Consider the following 21,003-nt stretch of genomic DNA (forward strand, 5'->3'; position numbering starts at 1 on the left):
AAAAAAAAAAAAAAAAAGAGCACACACCGATAGTGGGGAGGTGCTGACCACAGGAGACAAACTTGAAAAAAGGAAGGAGAGGTCACACGTACAGCTCGTAGTCACAATGCAAAAATACTTTTTAATGTTAATCTTGACAATTTATAACTCTTCATGTGACCACCGCGCTCTGACTTACGGTGCGTTACCCGTTCAAATCATATCATATATCGGTAATGGGTCGCACACACCAAGACTGACCCATTACCGTTATTTATAATCTTTACCATTTAAAATCTAAATTTTAAAAGTAAAAAGTATTTTTGCATTTTTGTGACTGTTGTGTGACCTCTCCTTCCTTCTTCAAAGATGAAGTTACTGTGTCTCAATGAAACAACTTAATTTTTGCGCACAGACATTGCTTGTGTGAAGAGGATTAGTAGCCTAATGAAATGGACTACACAGGGACAAATGTAGAAATACAGTAGACTTATATGAAGGATTTGTCTCCACTATCATCTCCCCTCCAACAAATTATATGCGGTACATATTGATGTACTTTACTAATACTGTAGGCTATGTCATTGTTTTGTATTTGTTTTACAAATTTTCTTGAAATGAAATGAAATGAAATCTATATTTACCCAGGGTATCTGGGCTAAGCTCAAGAACTTGTTTCCAGCCAGGCCCTGCTCATAGAACACATTTCATCGTAGTGGTTGATGCCTTGTTCAAGGGCATTTCAGCGGTGGTAATTTTAACGTGTCGGACGGCTGGTTCGAACTGGGAACCTTCCGGTATCTAGACCGCGCCGCTATCCGTTCGGCCACCGCTGCCACCATATAAATCATGGTGAGATCACAGATCTGTAGATACTCTGGATGCATGGTACTCAGTTGAACAATTATTTGCTATCCTACTAAATGAGATCTTACATCAGACTTCATACAGGCTGTGTATTTTTATTGCTGCATGCAGCCACAGCTAAACACAAACATTGATTCATTTAACATTCATAACATCTTGTTTTTTATTCGGAATCATCTATAAATGCCCCGTGTGCGTGTGTGCGTGTGTGTGTGTGTGTGTGTGTGTGTGTGCTGTACGTACATACATACTTTTGTAATCCAAGTAACTCGAGAACCGTACGCTCCACCGACTTCAAATTCAACACGTGGGGGGGGGGGGGGGGGGGGGGGGGGCTGTGCATCTCCGGCCGATAGGTGAGAACGGGTTTGCCGACGTGCGAAGGGAGGGACCATTCAAAACAAAAGCGGCTTGCATGCTGTGGTTTGCTACTAACTAAACAGAAATGTGCATGCACAAGGGCTGCCAAGTAGGCTATCATTTGTTGTTTTTCTTGTGTTTTCGCCCCCTCTCTTCGAAGTTAGACTGGGCAAGCTGTCTATAAACTGTGACACACACACACACACACACACACACACACACACACAGGCGCGCATCACGCTTTCTCTCTCCTGCAGGGCCGGTCCTGAGCAATCTGGCGCGCTAAGCAGGATTTTTTTACTCTGTCCCAGAAATTGGGGAGGCACTGTGGAGGCACTGGGGGGGACAGTGGGGACACTGGGGAGGCACTGGGGAGGTACTGGGGAGGCACTGGGGGGACACTGGGGAGGCACTGGGGGGACACTGGGGAGGCTCTGTGGAGGCACTGGGGGGACACTGGGCACTGGGGAGACACTGGGGAGGTACTGGGGAGGCACTGGGGGGACACTGGGGAGGCACTGGGGGGACACTGCAGGGCACTGGGGAGACACTGGGGAGGTACTGGGGAAGCACTGGGGAGGCACTGTGGAGGCACTGGGGGGACTGGGGAGACACTGGGGAGTCACTAGGGAGGCCCTGGGCAGACATTGGGGGGACACTGGGGAGGCACTGGGGGACACTGGGGAGTACTGGGGAGACACTGTGGAGTCACTGGGGGGACACTGGGGAGACACTGGGGAGGCACTGGGGAGGCCCTGGGCAGACATTGGGGAGGTACTGGGGAGGCACTGGGGAGGCACTATAGGGAGGCCCTGGGCAGACATTGGGGAGGTACTGGGGAGGCACTGGGGGGACACTGGGGAGGCACTGGGGGAACACTGGGCAGACAGAGTTGGGACAGAGTACCAAAAAAAAGCCGCTGCTTCGTCGGCTTAAAAGATTCCTCCCAAAAACTTTGTCTGTAGACTAGAGCAGCCTAGTTCCATGCAGAGAGCGCTCCGCCTCCGCCAATTTGCATTGCAAGCCACAATGCGTCGCTGATGCAACGCAGTGTAGGCTTGTAGATCAGCTCTGTTCCCTGCGCGTCTATTAAAAGGGAAGAAAATAAATAAATAGCGTGTGACAGCGTGTCGGTGGGAACCGATAGAGAGAACCGAAATGTAATGATTGTAATGGGTACCCAAGCACGTTCGGTTCGGTACATGCTTGGTCCCGAGGTTCTGGACCCACCCCTACGGCTTGGTAACCTGACTCCGCCAGATGAGGCAGCAGAGAGTACACTGGGTTCCCCCCTCCTGCTCCCATCTGGGAACTCTCAGGCAGACTTGATGCTCCGGCCACAAAACGGCCTGGCCAATCAGCGGCAGCTAGAGGCGGGATCAAGGCATACACAGTGCTGCCTTGATCCCGCCTTGAATCGAATTGATTTTAAAAATATTTTAATCTCCTTTAAGGCACAAAGAGGTCTTGCCCCTAGCTATATCGCGGAGCTCTTGCCCCCTCACGACCCTCCTCGCAGCCTGAGGTCTGCAGGCAAGGGGCTCCTAAAGAGTTGTACTGCGAACTACGTCACAAAGGGTGATCGGGCCTTCGCCATCCGAGCACCAAAGCTCTGGAATGAGCTTCCAGACTCCCTTCGCCTCACTGACTCCCTTACACGTTTTAAATCCCTATTAAAAACCCATTTGTTTCAAAAAGCATTCCTATAAATAACTGTTTTTGTTTCCCCCTGCCTTTTACTGATCTTGTGTTATCTTGATTTGTTTAATGTTTGGCGTTCATTATGATAGATCATGTCACTTATTTGTTTTTCTATTTTTCTATTGTGAATTTTCTTGTTATTATTCCTGTGCAGCACTTTGTGGCTCATGCCTAGAAATGTGCTATTATTTATGACCCCCCCTGTGCTCCACTATAGAGAGAGAGAGAGAGAGAGAGAGAGAGAGAGAGAGATCCCTTCTGGCCAAGCTATCCATTGGTATTTAAAATACATTTTCCTATGAAAGTACAATTTTGGGGGACCAGATATTCATGAGGAAGAATATTTTCTGTATATTGGTGTATGCCTTCGTCAACTGCAGGCTGCACAGTTTGAGGTTAGGGTTAGGTTTAAGGCAGGCACATTTGTGACCAGGTCTAGCAAAATGGTCCTCATCTCGCCTATAATGAAAAGGCAGAAAATCTAAAATAAACTTGATTTTTTTTGTTGTGATTTTCGTTTTTTTTTCCATATTAACACAGCTTGAATGTTGAAGAAGGTTTTCATTCCAACAGATTATTGATTTGGGCAAATTAAATGTATACATTTATAAGTCAAAGTAGGCTAGCCAGCTCTAGGTGTTGAAATGTTGTGAACATTCAAAGGGGATTTTCTTTTGGGTAAAACGGCACAATCATTATCAGTCATATCTCCTTCAAATATTTTCCAATTTCATTGAATGATACATCATATGAAAGCTTACATTCTGTACTTTAATAATCTGTAAAAAACTGAAAAATTACTCTGGTCGAGATGAGGGCCTATTTGCCAGACCCAGGCACATTTGTACGTGGCTATGGTTAGGTTTAGGATAAGGTTCTCAAATTCTGCCCGAGCGCGACCCGGTCCTGCAGGCCCGACAGGTTTGTGCTGTAAATGTATTATGCTGCGTTCATGTGGGCAGATACAAAGATACAGTCTACAGTTTGTGAGTTTAACGTTGTTTACTTTTACTTTTTACTTTTACTTTGGATGAATGGGCTGTCAAGGCCAGAAAGTTTTTTTTTGCCACGCAGTAGGCGTTCCCGCATAGCTTCCAGGTATGATGATGACACACACTATTGACTTCATAGTTGCCCCATGAATGATGACCACATGTACCACATTTCATGCAAATTTGATCATAATGGTTTAGTGTATGCTACTCACAATCACAAAAAAACAAACATTTGTGTGTTACAGTTTCACGATGGCTCTAAACATAGCTGGGTTGGTAGCAGTGTTGGTCTTCTATGCCTTGATCCTGGGGATGGGGGTCTGGGCTTCTAAGAAATCCAGGAGGGAGGAGAAGAAATGTGTGGGATCCAGAAGTGAAGTCACCATGATAGGAGGACGCAACATCAACACTTGGATTGGCATCTTCACAATGACAGGTGAGAACATTACTTTTGTATGACGATGCATATGGCATAAATCAGGGATTCACTGACCTTTTCATGTCAAGGACCCCCTTGATGTTGACGTGGACCATCAATCCGAAAAGATGCCATGGCATTATACTTTTCACAATTATTGAAGTTTCTTCCACAATTGTTCATGATTTTTGCAAATGTTTCAAAAGCAGCAGATATACAAGCCCCAAAATATCTGAAGAAACATAATAATAATAATAATAATAATAATAACAATAAAGCTTTATTTATATAGCACCTTTTAAGAACAAGTCACAAAGTGCTTAAAGGACCACTTCACCACTTTTCAACCTATCTTCATATAATAGGTCCCCACTAATAATCATGAAAGAATGGCGCAATTTTTTTCTACTCTGTCTGTGTCTCATAGGAGGGCTGTGGGCAGTTCAGAAACCGTCTTCCAGTGACATCATCGATGGGGAATACAAGCTAATAGAAACTGCAGTCTTTCTAGTCCTGAAAAGTTGCAATGTGAAAATGGAAGCCATCGTTCTCACGATAATGAAAATCTAAACCTTTTTGTAAAAAAATCTTGTTTAAAAAAAAGTCTGCCTAATGATGATGTCACTGGAAGACGGTTTCTAAACTGCCCACAGCCCTCCTATGAGACGCAGACTGAGTAGAAACAAATCTGTTCTGTAAAAATGAGTCTTTAGGAGTGATTTAAAACGGGACACAGACTCGGCAAGCCTGATCTCCAGGGGCAGGGCGTTCCAGAGTGACGGTGCCCGGATTGCAAAATGCCCGGTCGCTTACAATTTCTTTGCAGCCTGATTTTATGGTAAGAAGGGCCGTTCCGGATGATCTTAGTATGCGAGCTGGCTCGTAAGGGTCGAGTAGGTCAGAATAAGTATGATGGATGCTATGAGATTAAAATGATCCAGAAAGTCTGACAGGTGTTTGCTGTTCTTCCGAGCTGTGCATTGATTTAATAGCAGGTTGTGTGCTGGGACGGCTGAAACAACAGACAGATCCTTGTAGAAATTGACAACATCTGGCTCATTCCTGTTCTCATTGGTTGGACTGTAGCAATCAATAATAGTTGCCAACGAGTGTCATAGCTTATTATCCGTTCGATGTTTAATGATGTTGTGGCAAGCTTTCAGTGCTCTTGGTGACAGAAGAAAACCAACACCTCTGATGGTAGAATGTGTGCTGTTCCTCTCAGCTGAGGCTGTGATGAGCGTATTAGAGTTAATCTTCTCTTGAACAAGTAGGCTACAGGATGGTGCAGTCCGACATACGTCGCCGGTTAAGTCTCACCCATGGCTTCCACGTGCAGTTAGGGTTATGTTAGGGTTTGGGGTAGGGTGTCGGACAATAATTGTGACTGTGTTAACTTAACGGTGTTACCTGCTTTATCTTCACCTTCAGCCACCTGGGTTGGAGGATCCTACATCATGGGTACTGCCGAGGCCGTCTACACTCCCTCCCGTGGTGTCATCTGGGCCATTGGGCCTCCTTCCTTTTTTATGGTCTTCCTCGTAGGTAAGAAGCAGCATGTATCTTTCCAATATTCTTTCGTGTGTGACCATTAATGGATTTGAATCAATGAACTCAATATACTGTATATTGTGTATAATATAACCAGTAAGACGAGGTCACAAGCACGCATGGGTGACGGCAGACTGCTGGGCGTGCACTGGTGCAACTGTTCTCTACAGTTGCACCGCGCAACTGTAGAGAACAGTTGCACCGCTCACTTCACAGGGGTGTGATTTTTATTATTACAGTAGAAGTTTACAGACCAAACTGTAAATAAAAGGTTTACATGACTTTCTGTCTCAGTCCGTATATAGCGAGCTGTAGTGAATAAGCAGAGAACAGAATATGGGACAGAGTTGCACCACTCACTTCACATGGGTGTGATTTTTATTATTACTACAGTAGAGTCTGCAGAGAGTCTTCTGTTTCATACGGTATATAGTATTTATATGTCGCTATAGGCCTTATTTTGTGAATATTGAGTTCGGGTCCATGTCTTCTCTGCAGTTATATCTGGTGGGCGCAATGTGCAATGTAACCAATTTATGACAAACTGTACATGGGATCAAGGATTTTCCTCGTAAAAGTACACATTCAGGGCTTTCATTCGGTGTATAGGATGTATAGCATATTTATTGTGTTTATTGTTATATCTGCCTGTCAATGTCTGACTATAAACCTTCATAACTCTGCTTTCTTTAGATGATGATGATGATTGCCTCATTGTCTTACTCTTGATCGCAAAACATTGGGGGGGGGGGGGTTCATGGGCACATTGGGCAGCAAAAGTCTTGATCCGTACGGCTATAAAAAGTCCCATTCCACCGTTCGGTTCAGAACTATAGTATAACGGTGAGACGCGTTGTCATCATCAGCTGATTTTGTTTTTCAAGCTAGTGAAGTATATTTACTAACAAGAGAACATGCCTGGGCATGCAGGTTGGGGGCGATGGAGGAAAAAAAAAGATTCACCCGGCTGTGATGTCGACGACAACGGATCACAACACCACGGTTTAGGACGCGGAAAAGTTCGTTATACATAACACCCGGGTCGATTACGTCCCCGATGCGTTCATTGCGGTCTTATCACTACAATTATAATGAATAAAAAAGCGTTACAATCACACGTCCGAGCGATCTCCGATTATGACGGTTCTGCATGGCGATACGTGATCCACCAACGGCACACTGTCTGTTGTCGTGGCGGCCCCTCGATACTGTGGTTAGTTCGTAGTATTGTAGGCTCGGGGATCGTTTGGTCGCTACAGTATGAAGAAGGAAACATGCATCTGTCCATGTGTGTTGCAGACGTTATGCAATGCAATGCCGATCGGATCCGGTGCATATGTGTTTAGGCAGCGATCCGTTCATCATGTTTTTTTCCGAGAGACAGAGCCAGGACAGAGCCCCCATCTCGCAAGGCCCTCCTCCTGCAGGAGAAACAGGAGGGGAGGGGGGAATCGAGTATTATAGTGTTGTGTGAAAGCCAATAGGTGGAGGAAAGCCTGGTGAGGCGAGGTTAGGTGAAATTTGATTCTTTTCACACACCGACTGGATCATTCCATGGGCGCGTCCATTTTACACTGGCTTAGTGGCTTCTACACGTAAAGCGGCCCGCCCTCCTGTTTTCAGGGGGGAGGGTTTTTTTTTTCTTTTTTTTCTGATCACGTGAGCGGGACTAAGCAGCAATGATAGGGGGATGGTTCTTCATTGTCCGGGTGGGTAAAAAGATGAATGAAAGTATGCTATAAAAAAGTGATTAAAACGTATGGATACGTGGTTCGCACCCGACGTTTGATTAATTGATAACGTATTGATACGGGATTCGCGTCGGCTGTGTTAAATACAAACTGAGTTTCTGTCCTCTGGTCGTGGGTCTGCCCTTAACTAGAATCTTAATCTGAAAAAAATCATTAACATGGTGAATCACATCTTGATGATGTCATCAAGATGTGATTCATTTTTGTCAGACCTCCAGTTCTAGGAAACACAGAATGGGGGGACTTTTTTTTAAATTATTTTAACAGCTCTAAGGTATATTAATGACATAGTAAAATGTTGAAAATGAGTGCAGGTATTCCCCTTTAAGAGGTTTTGTCCGAAGTGCTTTTAATACTTTTCATTGGTTCAATATTCTTTTTTAACCAACACACAGACTTAAAGGGTGTTCAATAATAGCACTGATTTATGCACAAAAAAATAATAATCTAAAACCTAAAAAAAATGGAGTTAGGTGGTTCCTCCCGACAGCAACAATATTTAGTTTAGCATGAATTACTTACTTTACTGTTGAGTGAGAAAACAATGTTGCATTATTCATCGATCCCCAGGTTGTGAACCCGTGGTCTAATGCATCACCTTCCTGTTGTGTCCCAACAGGAGGCTTGTTCTTTGCTAAACAAATGAGGTCGAAGCGCTACGTGACGATGATGGATCCATTTCAGCAACGCTATGGCAACGCAATCACCACAGTCTTTCTGCTTCCCAGTCTTCTCAGTGACATTCTGTGGGTGGCGTGCATCCTGGCTGCCTTGGGTCAGTCATACTTTATAGCTCTGCTTTTCAACATCAGGTCCTCCAGGGACCACCTGGGGTCCAAATGGACCCTTTACAGGTCTGTCACTCTGCATTCATGTGGTTTGCACACATGTGGGTGCAGACCACATGAAGTAGTATGCACTCCCACTTTCGCTACTATGTCAGTGCATCAATGTAATTTAAACTCTGCTTAGCTGTTTGCTCTGTTCATCATTGCATCAGTCAGTGCTTAGGCCTACTACCTAGGGCTCAGAACAGCTTATAGACACGTGTGCATTGTGTGTATTGTGTGTTTCTGCAGGTGGGACAGTCAGTGTGATTCTTGATCTTCATTCGTCCTACGCCATCGTCCTGTCTGCAGGTGTTGCCATCACCTACACACTGCTGGGAGGCCTGTATTCAGTGGCCTACACCGATGTCATCCAGCTGTTGATCATGTTTATCAGTCTGGTGAGAGCAGATCATGGATGTCAGGGGTGGCATAGATGAATGGGTAGAGAGCCTGGCTGGGAAGCAGAGTGTCTTGGGTTTGATTCCCGGCTTGGCAATATGTATGTTGAGGTGCCCTGGCTGAGTATGATCATGAACTCGGATCTCCTGTTTTCCCAATTTCCCTAGACTGCCGAAGTATAGCGTTACCTTTGAACAGCCACTGCACCGACCGATGAGTTGCTTGTCATTAAAATCCACTTTAAAACGGTGTAAGGTGTAGTGTTGAAAAATATTCCAAGGTGCCGATCACAACAACAGCCCGGATGGGGCGGCCGCGCGCTGCTAGGGAGCTTTCCCATTGTAAACAACAGGGACTCAATTTCCCATAACCCTTTGCACGCCGGTGCGACAGAACTTTTTGCGATGACGTCATCAAAACACATCTCATAATAAAACGTGGATTAAACAATGAAAATATAACTCGGGCAACTCGCGAATCGCAGCAAAAGTGTTCTACAATGAATTAACTTGTGAATAGAAGTCAAAGTTTTGTTACATTTTGATACATTTTGGAAAGTGGTCAACGCAACCTCTATCCCCCCATCCCTGATAGCATTAGCAGTAGCACTGCTCCACTGGCGGTGAATATAATTATGTTTTTGTTGACCTATTTTCTTGTTCTGTTGTATCTTGCCTTTCCCAGTGGATGTGTGTTCCCTTTGTAATTCTCCACCCAGCATCATCATTATCATTATCATCCTCATCATCATCATCATCATCATCATCATCATCATCATCATCATCATCATCATCATCATCTAATGTGACTCTCACACCTGTAAACTCACCACCCTGGCTGGGGGAGCTCAAGACGGAGGATGTTGGAAAATGGATCGATGAATTCCTCTTAATTGTTAGTTCCAAATTCTATTCATGTAGGCTACATCTGCATTGTCAGGCAGAAACCTCCAATGTCCATATTTCATCTTTTTATGTTGGGACAGTGAGTCACCCTAGGGGGGAGCATACGTTGGTCCGATGTACAAACAGTCCGACATGCAACAGTCCGACACATGCGTGGCTGGTTAAAGGGCCACTTCACCCCTTTTGCAACCAGATCTTATTTTAATGATGTTTGGGAGACAAGAAACACTTTCCTGGGGGTTTTATGTGGGTAATATGTGTTTTTAGATATTTTAGTATTTCAAAGTGTCCATGGGCTCCTGGATGTCATAGACACTGGTCTCAATTACTTCCTGGACTACATGTTGTCTCAGTAAGGCAGCCCCCCCCAGCATTATGGAAATTGTAGTCCAGGAAGGAAGTGAGCCCAGTGTCCATGGCATCATGGAGCCCATGGACACCTTGAAATATTGAAATATCTAAAAACACAAATGACCCACATAAGAAAACCAGGTAAAGTGTTTCTTGTCTCCCAAACACCATTAAAATAAGATCTGGTTGAAAAAGGGGTGAAGTGGCCCTTTAAGACTCACCCATGGCTCCCGACATGCGTTGCTGGTTAAGACACATGCATGGCTTCCCTGTGAGGTTAGGGTTTGGGTTAGGGTGTCGGACTAATGGGTGCAGTTATAGCGGACCCCCGCAGATAATAATAATGCAGCTGGTAATTCATTGATTTAATCAATTCTTGTTTCCATTAGTCTTAAAAGTAATAGTTACAAGTTAGAGCTACTGTGTGTGTGCGTGTGTGCGGGCATGTGCGTGTGTGTGTGTGTGTGTGTGTGTGTGTGTGTGTGTGTGTGTGTGTGTGTGTGTGTGTGTGTGTGTGTGTGTGTGTGTGTGTGTGCGTGCGGGCATGTGCGTGCGTGTGTGTGTGTGCATGCGTGTGTGCTGCAGGCTCTCGGAGGACTGGGCTGCCAGGCATTCTATCAGAGGGTCCTCTCTGCTGCATCACCTGCTCAGGCCCAAATCACGTGCTTTGCATCATCGATCATCTCTGTCATCTTAGGCATTCCCTCAGTCATTATAGGAGCGGTGGCTGTTTCTGCAGGTACTTCACAAACACACACAATTTCTACCGATGTGTTAAAACAAATCAGCCTCATGGTGGTGCTAGAAGAGGCCCAGTCACATCTTTACCTATAACTGCATACAAGTTTGTATCCATAGTCCCTAGAGGCTAAGGAAAACTGGGAAAAGTTATATTCCTTCCCCCCAGCCACAAAATAGATGGCTCAGGACATGTCACTCACAAGAGTAACAAGTTCTTTGAGGTTACAAGGATCTTAAACAGATGGAATCACGGAATGTTGACATGCAGCTAATCATCCTCCTGATCCATACGCTGTGACTGATATATGAACCCAAAGATACAATCATCTGTTGGTTGAGAGATTATGCAATTATTTTGGGAAGTGGCGAATTCCGCACAAGGTGTCGCCAAACTACCAAAGAGAATATCTTACACATGTTGCCATCTTTATTCTTGCTGCTCAATGATGAAACATTTGTCATTGGGCTGCCCTGTCTGATTCCCCCTCTCAGACTGGAACCAGACAGAGTATGGTCTTCCACCTCCGTTTGAGCGCGGGGAGGCAGGGAATGTGCTTCCACTGGTCCTGCAAAACCTCGCCCCGTCCTGGGTGTCGGTGTTGGGCATCGGGGCATTGGCTGCAGCCGTCATGTCCTCCGTGGACTCTGCCCTGCTCTCTTCTGCATCCATGTTCACTCAGAATATCTACAAGAGCTACCTCAGGAAACAGGTTGGAAACTTTGCTGTATGTGTAGTAGGGGTGGGACGATATGGGTTCCTCACGATACGATATATATCGCGATATTAGGCCCTCAATAACGATATTATCACGCTATTCGATATATTGCGATATTTGCAATATATCGATATATTGTATGAAATTTCATCAACGATATATCACGATATCTGCAACTACAAAATATTTGGAACTGAAAAAATGCAGCATTTTGTATTCCCACAACGCTGTTTGGAGACTTTGGACAAATCACCATCCAGTAATTCAGTACTTCTGGTTGCTGTGGAATCTGAGTGGGATTTGCTTTATTTTAGCTGTCATTTCCTCCTTTTCTAAACATGTTTTTGTTTTCTTCCGATATCGATATTTTAATAATCAATATCGATTATTTATCGCGGGAGGACGTATCGATATATATCGCCATATCGATATTTCAGCACACCCCTAATGTGTAGTGTACTATAACTATATGTAACTATGTGTCTGTGCATGTGTGCACAATTGCACATGCTTGTATTTGTGTCTTCAAGACTCTTCATGTAGACAGAAGTGAGTAAGAGAAAGTCATAGAAATCTTAATTTATTCCTCACTTTGCTTCCTGCCAATAAATGCTAAAGCGTTGTTGCATCTAAGCACAGATGGACCTGTAGGGCTTTCAGCAACGCAAAATATGTTTTTGTGTGATAGCAGATAGGTGCTCTATTAAAGCTGCAATCCATATGTTTTTGTGAGTAAAAACGTTATTTTGACAACAAATGAGTAGAGTGTGTTAAGTAAGGGATAATGTATGGCTGAGTGGTCATTGTTTATAGATAAATCACTGACAGGCTGATTAATCACCGACGTGTAGCCAAGCGGAGGTGGTTAATCAGTGCAGTCTAGCTGTCCACTATAGGCCTCATTCACACGTACCAAACACCAATCAAGCAATGTTTGGTTGTTTTTTTGGGCCACCACAATGCTTTTCCAATGGGAGTCACATGGTTTGATCAAACATTTGTGTTCTGCCCCTCCCCCCTCATCAAACAAAAATGTGGTCAAACCATGTGACTCCCATTGGAAAAGCATTGTGGTGGCCCAAAAAAACAAACATTTGCTTGATTGGTGTTTGGTACGTATGAATGAGGCCTGAGGCTTCGTACACACCTACACAACAAATGTTTGGTCCGTGTGTGATGTCTGATTGCTGTTTGATTGCTGCTCCAATTCATTTTCAATGGGAGTCACATGGTTTGACCAAACATTTTTGTTTGATGAGGCTTCGTACACACCTTTCGGACACACAGATCTGTCCGACCGACCACTGATTACATTTTTATGATTTGATGCCTCCATGTCCCACAATGCTTTGCGCGATTTGGGCGGTGCTACATACGCGGAAATAGATGCACATATGTTCAGTGTAGTTTTCTTGACTGCAGCAGCAGCTAGCGGTAGTTTGTCGAGGCCGTTTTTCACACTCCAAGTTCACTTAGGCCACTTTCACACCTAAAGTTCGCTTAGAAGGTTCGGATCAAGGACCAAGGACCAAATATTTGCATTTTGATTTTGGTCCGTTTGGTGTTCACACTGGACTTTGTAAAGCGTACCAAATATGTAAACAAATGACACGTGGACATGTTAAGCGAACCAAATAGTGAAAAAAAGAAAAGGTCATTTTACGACGGAGGGAAAAATAACATGAGGGGGTGCGGCAAATCACTGTCTACTTATTTTTCACACAGAGAGAAGAGAACAGCAACATGAATAATGATTGCAGCAACAACTTGAAATTGCATTAATTCTTAATAATTATTTTATTAGCCAAATAAGACAACAGATGAACAGAGGAGCAGGTGTTTGAACAATAATGTGCTTGCTGCTGGTGCATACAATTCACCGGAGACGTACAGCCTACAACAAAGTATCCCCGAATCCCGATAAAAAGGACTTTTCTTCCATGTGTGCACCTTAACCTGAATCGATATAGGCCTATGTTATTTCTGCGCATCAAATCGACGGGCATTTCCATGTCATCTTATGGTTTAAACTTGAAGCCGTGCTGGTCAGTTAAGCTTCAAGTCAGAACAGCTCCGCTGCAGTTGACCTATATCACGTCTTTTGCTATAGTGATGTAATCAATGAATCATTTAGGACCACCTGTGTAGCTTATTTAACATTCGCTCCATTGGCTCTTTATGCGTGCGGCCGTGCGCTAGAGCGAGACAGGATGATTTTAAATATTTCTCTGTCTGCGTCTCTCCCATAGAGCTATAAAATATATCGGGTCTCTCCCCCCACATGTGCGCGCGTCATAACTTTGCGTGGTGGCGGTGGCGCATGCTTAAAATAAACAGATCTACAAGCTTACATCGTGTACCATACCGTAAGTACCATTCGTGTCGATAACTTGTATATCTGTTATATTTGCGCATGTGAACCTCGTACGCTGCCATTACATTTCTACTCTAGGCTACTCATAGACATATATCCGTCTACTATTAAAATCAATAGTGATCCCCGTAAAAAAGACATGCTTTTAGAACTAATTATTAATGCAGCCTCACAACTGCCGAGGCCCGACGGCTATTTTGGCTATCGTCCTGTATTTCTGTATATAGAATAGAACTTGGAGACAGCCGTGCGCAACTTGGACTCTCCAAGTTACGCATGGCCGTAGCCAAAAGAAGACATACAAACAAGCGATATAATAGTCTGTGTCACGTAACTCAGAAGACTACAGCCTAAACCCCACCCAGTGCTGTCAAGAACGGAAGTTCTCTCCTATTAGTTGGCGGTTAAAACCCACCCTTCTGTCCGATCTGAAGTCCCACCCTGTTCGTTGGCTGTTTTGACTACAAGGTGTCCGATGTGTTTGTTGTGCCCTCCGCCCCCACATCGGACAGGTTTGTCCGATCAAACGACGTGACTCCCATTGAAAATGAATTGGAGCAGCAATCAAATAGCAATCAGGCATCGCACACGGACCAAACATTTGTTCTTTAGGTGTGTACGCAGCCTGAGGGGGCAGCAATCAGCAATCAAACACAAATGTTTGATCAAACCATGTGACTCCTATTGGAAAAGCATTGTGGTGGCCCAAAAAAACGACCAAACATTGCTTGATTGGTGTTTGGTACGTGTGAATGAGGCCTCAGGCTTCGTACACACCTTTCGGACACATTGATCTGTCCGACCGACCACTGATTACATTTTTATGATTTGATGCCTCCATGTCCCACAATGCTTTGCGCGATTTGGGCGGTGCTACGATACGCGGAAATAGATGCACATATGTTCAGTGTAGTTTTCTTGACTGCAGCAGCAGCTAGCGGTAGTTTGTCGAGGCCGTTTTTCACACTCAAAGTTCACTTAGAAGGTCCGGATCAAGGACCAAGGACCAAATATTTGCATTTTGATTTTGGTCCGTTTGGTGTTCACACTGGACTTTGTAAAGCGTACCAAATATGTAAACAAATGACACGTGGACATGTTAAGCGAACCAAATAGTGAAAAAAAAGAAAAGAGGTCATTTTGCGACGGAGGGAAAAATAACATGAGGGGGTGCGGGAAATCACTGTCTACAATTTTTTGGGCGCAACCTTCAGTCACACAGAGAGAAGAGAACAGCAACATGAATCATGATTGCAGCAACAACTTGAAATTGCATTAATTCTTAATAATTATTTTATTAGCCAAATAAGACAACAGATGAACAGAGGAGCAGGTGTTTGAACAATAATGTGCTTGCTGCTGGTGCATACAATTCACCGGAGACGTATAGCCTACAACAAAGTATCCCCGGTAAAAAGGACTTTTCTTCCATGTGTGCACCTTAACCTGATTCGATATAGGCCTATGTTATTTCTGCGCATCAAATCGACGGGCATTTCCATGTCATCTTATGGTTTAAACTTGAAGCCGTGCTGGTCAGTTAAGCTTCAAGTCAGAACAGCTCCGCTGCAGTTGAGTTGACCTATATCACGTCTTTTGCTATAGTGATGTAATCAATTAATCATTTAGGACCACCTGTGTAGCTTATTTAACATTTGCTCCATTGGCTCTTTATGCGTGCGGCCGTGCGCTAGAGCGAGACAGGATGATTTTAAATATTTCTCTGTCTGCGTCTCTCCCATAGAGCTATAAAATATATCGGGTCTCTCCCCCCACATGTGCGCGCGTCATAACTTTGCGTGGTGGCGGTGGCGCATGCTTAAAATAAACAGATCTACAAGCTTACATCGTGTACCATACCGTAAGTACCATTCGTGTCGATAACTTGTACATCTGTTATATTTGCGCATGTGAACCTCGTACGCTGCCATTACATTTCTACTCTAGGCTACTCATAGACATATATGCGTCTACTATTAAAATCAATAGTGATCCCCGTAAAAAAGACATGCTTTTAGAACTAATTATTAATGCAGCCTCACAACTGCCGAGGCCCGACGGCTATTTTGGCTATCGTCCTGTATTTCTGTATATAGAATAGAACTTAGTACCAGACTGGATATACTCACTGGAGACAGCCGTGCGCAACTTGGACTCTCCAAGTTACGCACGGCCGTAGCCAAAAGAAGACATACAAACAAGCAATATAATAGTCTGTGTCACCTAACTCAGAAGACTACAGCCTAAACCCCACCCAGTGCTGTCAAGAACGGAAGTTATCTCCTATTAGTTGGCGGTTAAAAAACACCCTTCTGTCCGATCTGAAGTCCCACCCTGTTCGTTGGCTGTTTTGACTACAAGGTGTCCGATGTGTTTGTTGTGCCCTCCGCCCCCACATCGGACAGGTTTGTCCGATCAAACGACGTGACTCCCATTGAAAATGAATTGGAGCAGCAATCAAATAGCAATCAGGCATCGCACACGGACCGAACATTTGTTCTTTAGGTGTGTACGCAGCCTCAGTAAGCTGGAGCGCATGCATGCAGATGCAGTGTGCGTGCACATACCGTATGCATGCATGTACGCTCGACGGTGACCATTGCCTGTGCCCTACAAATTGTGGAATACCTTTTCCACTACATTAGGGTAGAAAAATGCTCACTATACATTCGGACACTAATAAACGGCGGAACCCCCAAATACTGCACTATATGGTGCATAGGGGAAGAATTCGGACACAGCCTTAGCATGTCGTCATTCTGCAATAACATGATTTTTCCGTTCTCTCTCAAGGCATCAGAGAGCGAGTGTGTATGGGTGATCCGGCTAAGTGTGCTGCTAGTGGGCTTGGCTGGCGCCGGCCTGGCCTTCACTGGGGAAGGCGTCATGGCGTTGTGGCTGATGAGTTATGACCAGCTGTACTGCATAGTCTTCCCGCAGATCGTCTGTGTCCTGCATTGTCCCTTCGCTAACGGATACGGTGCGACCACTGGCTTCGTCCTGGGGAACATTCTCAGATTTCTGAGCGGGGAGCCTGCACTCCACATCCCCGCTGTCCTGATGTTTCCCGGTTGGAGGGAGGATGAGTTAACAGGGGACATCCACCAGTATTTTCCCTTCAGGTCTTTGATAACGTTGCTAACCGTGCTCATCATTCCCTCAGCCTCCTTGCTGGCACGTCTGGTGTTCACCCGCCACATGCTGCCTCCTTCCTGGGACATCTTTGGTGTCTTGAGGGAGACTGGGGATGCTGTAAACAGTGTAAGTGGAGTGGGAAGAGCAGAAGTAATCTTACCTGCTGCTACTGAGTCTGAGACTACTGAGAATCTGCTGGTTACCTCCACCTCCAGCTGCTAGGAGATCGGTAGCGCAACCGATGAAATATACTGTAGGTTTTATTCTACTAGACCACAGATTACTGATGTGACCAATGTTTTGTAAGAAGGAAATACAGACAGAGAGAGCTCTACTGGAACCATACCCTTAAAGGTTTAGAACCTCTAGGTTTAAATGAGTGTTGTACATAATAGATTCCATTTGCTGCTTGCTTTATGATGTGCCTGATGTCTGCATTGTATTGCATTTTGTCTGTTGTTTTTAATTAAAAAAAAATAATTGTAATTACTTTTTCTTGGCGTTTGCTGTTTCAGTGGACACATTTTGTAGTACACTAAATCGTAGAATTTTCTCTCACTGAAATGTTTGACACAGGTGTTGAAACACATTTACAATGTGCAAGCAATAAGGAAAATCACTCCTGTGTGAACTGAGCGGTGCAGGCTGCTCAACACAGCTGGCTGAGTGCAGTTATGGTTATAGTGTGAATGGCCCTTTTAGGCTGCTCAACAGTGCCACTTTGGGTCACCCAGTGGTATTGCAGCTGTTCGTACCTCAAGCTGACCCCAAAAAGACCGGCTTATTGTGCATATTGCATGTAGTTCTCATCAACTGTGTGCTGTGCTGTACAGTCCTCAGGATATGAAATAATTATGTTTACACTTCTCTGGGGCATGACATGATTTATGATTATTGACTGTACGTTCAATGAGGAACATCGTGAACTCACTGAACATACCGTAGACCAGTGGTTCCCAAACTCTTTCATGCCAGGGACCCCCAAATTGACACTAATTATCCCGTGGACCCCCCATTTGAAAAGATATACCAGGGACCCCCATAAGAGAAGATTTTTACGGCTCTAGCAGTGATTCTCAACCCCGTTTAATTTCAAGGACCCCCCAGTTTGACATGCATTAGTCTACGGACCCCCATTTAATGGCATTTCTATCTCTGATATATTGTAAAATCAATGTTATTTTAACTCTGAGAGTGTACAAATGGAACCAAATGGACCCATTAGGTTCCATTTGTACACTCCCTGAGTTACAGACCCATAAGGGTCCATTTGGTTCCAAACTATCATTTAGCTGGGTACCCCCTGGGACTCCCTCAAGGACCCCTGGGGGCCCCTGGGACTCCCTCAAGGACTCCTGGGGGTCCCCAGACCGCACTTTGGGAACCACTGCCGTAGACTACCTTCCTTTTGTGTATAGAGAGTATGCGCATGCTTAAAGTGAATGGCACATCGAGTGGCAAAACAACATGCAAAGTGAGTTTAACATTGTTAAATGTTGTTTAATGCAATCAGATATGACTTTTCTGTGTGGATGTATGGGCTGTCAAGGCCAGAAAGTAGTTTTTTGCCACTCAGTAGGCGTTCCTGCATAACTTCCTGGTTTGATGATGATGTCACGCGCATACCCTCTATAGCAGTGGTGGAAGGTAACATTACAAAAAGTAATTAAGATTTACTCAAGTACCGTACTCAATTTTGAGGTACTTTGACTTCTACTCCACTACATCTCAGAGACAAATATTACACTTTTACTCGACTATAATTGACAACTTTAGTTACTTTATAGAGTTGTATTATTACCAAACATACGGTACATTAACCACTTCAAACCCTATATACATTTGAAAATAGTCAATCTACAAGCTCACAATCCGTCCTGATGCTATTTTCAATGTTTTTTTTATTTTTTTCCTTTTCACATTTTAGACGTTTGGAAACTTGTGAAATTGGACATTCTGCATAATGAGTACCTTCTACTTTTGGTACTTTAAGTAATTTTGGATACCAATATTTGTTTTAACATTTACGCAAGCACATTTTCTACGTTGCAGTATTGATACTTTTACTCAAGTAAAACAATGAGTCTTTTTTTTCCACCACTGGTCAAAGGCATCTGTTCCTCTTTGCTGAAGCACACAAGCCTTCTTTCTTTCATCAGGACAAACGAGAGATTGAAAACACCTCTGAGCCATGAGCCCCACGTACAAAACATCATCTCTTGGTTGGTGGATAACAGTGCTCAATTTTCCTCACACTTCGGAAAAAAACGAATCAATTCAGATTCAACATCAGACTGAAGAGGTCTACTGGTTTCTGGGGGAGACTAGACCCAGAACCAAAGACAGGAGCTTAATGTGGATAATTGGTGTCCAGTGGTGGACAGCAGCAATAAAGAAGTGCATGGACTTGAGAACTGTACTTCAACTTAAGAGATGTCACTACACAGAATGAATGAATTAAATAGGAATTGGACATGATAAATAGTCATACTGTCATATATTGAACATGCCATTAAATTGCTTTGGCGAGGATCTGGTCAGGAGCCTCGGATCAAATCGTGCACGATGGAAGGCAGGGGCTCTGGAGCCCGCCTGGGGCCAACCTGGTGGTGCCTGCCTTAGACATATAAACGTAGACGCCCTTTCCGGCCCGTTCCTTGCACAGCATTTGCCTTCAATGAGCAGCTCCAGCGTGCGTAACATAAGTCCCGGAAAAGACGCGCTGTGATTGGCCAGTAGTCACTTGAGTGACAGCGAGATACATGGAGGAGTCGCATGAGTGACGTCACTTGGGCAGCGACGCAGAGTGCCTTCAGCACTTCTAAATAAGAAAGCTGCGCAAACTGTTGCTTTGTGTTCACTCTTTAATGTGTTCTGTTAGTAATCTAATCCCCCCTGGCTCTGATGTTGTATTGTTGTATTAATAACTTTGTTGTTTGTGTTTGTTTGTTTGTCTTGTTTTGTATTGTAATGTATTGTCATGACTGTTATAAAGATTTGTTAAAAAAAAGAAAAGCCTTCAGCACTGCACTTCCGCCTTCATTGGGATACACGTCGCTCCAATGAACTGCAACGGCCAGTGAGACATCTATTTTTTATAATATCTATGGTGCCTGCTGACTCGGGAGGTGGCGGGAGACCTGATCAGATCGCACAAGTGACACAAGGAAGGAGGAGGCGTCCCTTTAAGGGTCACAGACATGAGTTACACCGATCTGATTGGAGCAGGGCCGAATGGGTTGAATTATGGGAACCGAGTTGGATGACGGCTCGTTCCACGGTTCCACCTCTCAGTTGAACTTCCGTCTTTAACTAACATTTCAACTTTTCAGATGTCACTACACAGAATGAATGAATGCATGCAATGATATTTATTACAGAAAATAAACTTTTAATATATGAATTGAACATGATAAATTATATATATATATATACGGCCTGTTATAGCGCCACCAGGAGGCCGACTTTTGATAAACACAATTTTTTTGATATTACTCCTCCAAATTCTGTCCAAAAATCCCGCAAATCGTTACACACTATCTCTATAGTCATGTGTTCAAGACGGATCTGTCCGATATTTCAGAATTCAGATTCCATCCTAATTGGCTAACATTGGCAGGTTTGGCCCGTTTTGATCAAAAAGCCTCAAATCATGAACGGAGCATGCAATTTACGTGGAATCTTTCACTGACTTTCCTACTAGGCTGAGGAATATATCCCACCCTTTTCACATTGGCCTGTTATAGCGCCACCAATAGGTGGATTTTTGCAAAACACATTTTTGGAACAAAATGCCTCAAACCATCCAATTGCCATCCAAGGCGTGAAAAGGAAATGTCACCCTTTTCACATTGGCCTATTATAGCGCCACCAGGAGGCCACAACCTGACCTGCCCTGGTGGAGACCTGTGCCCAGAGGGGCACTTTTTC

General features: G+C 44.2%; 1 protein-coding gene across 1 annotated transcript; it reads left to right on the top strand.

Moving 5' to 3' along the window:
* Positions 1-4,154: 4,154 nt before the first annotated feature.
* LOC306941126 (high-affinity choline transporter 1-like) lies at positions 4,155-17,295 on the top strand (the record flags this gene model as incomplete). The annotated part of the gene is made up of 8 exons (XM_079526440.1): positions 4,155-4,338; positions 5,752-5,865; positions 8,242-8,397; positions 8,702-8,850; positions 9,635-9,745; positions 10,693-10,846; positions 11,341-11,558; positions 16,732-17,295. 8 exons carry the CDS (start codon positions 4,155-4,157, stop codon positions 17,293-17,295), a joined length of 1,650 nt encoding a protein of 549 aa, XP_079382566.1.
* Positions 17,296-21,003: the final 3,708 nt, after the last annotated feature.

The sequence above is a fragment of the Electrona antarctica genome, assembly GCF_951216825.1.
Source record: "Electrona antarctica genome assembly, chromosome: 17".
NCBI classification, from domain to species: domain Eukaryota; kingdom Metazoa; phylum Chordata; class Actinopteri; order Myctophiformes; family Myctophidae; genus Electrona; species Electrona antarctica.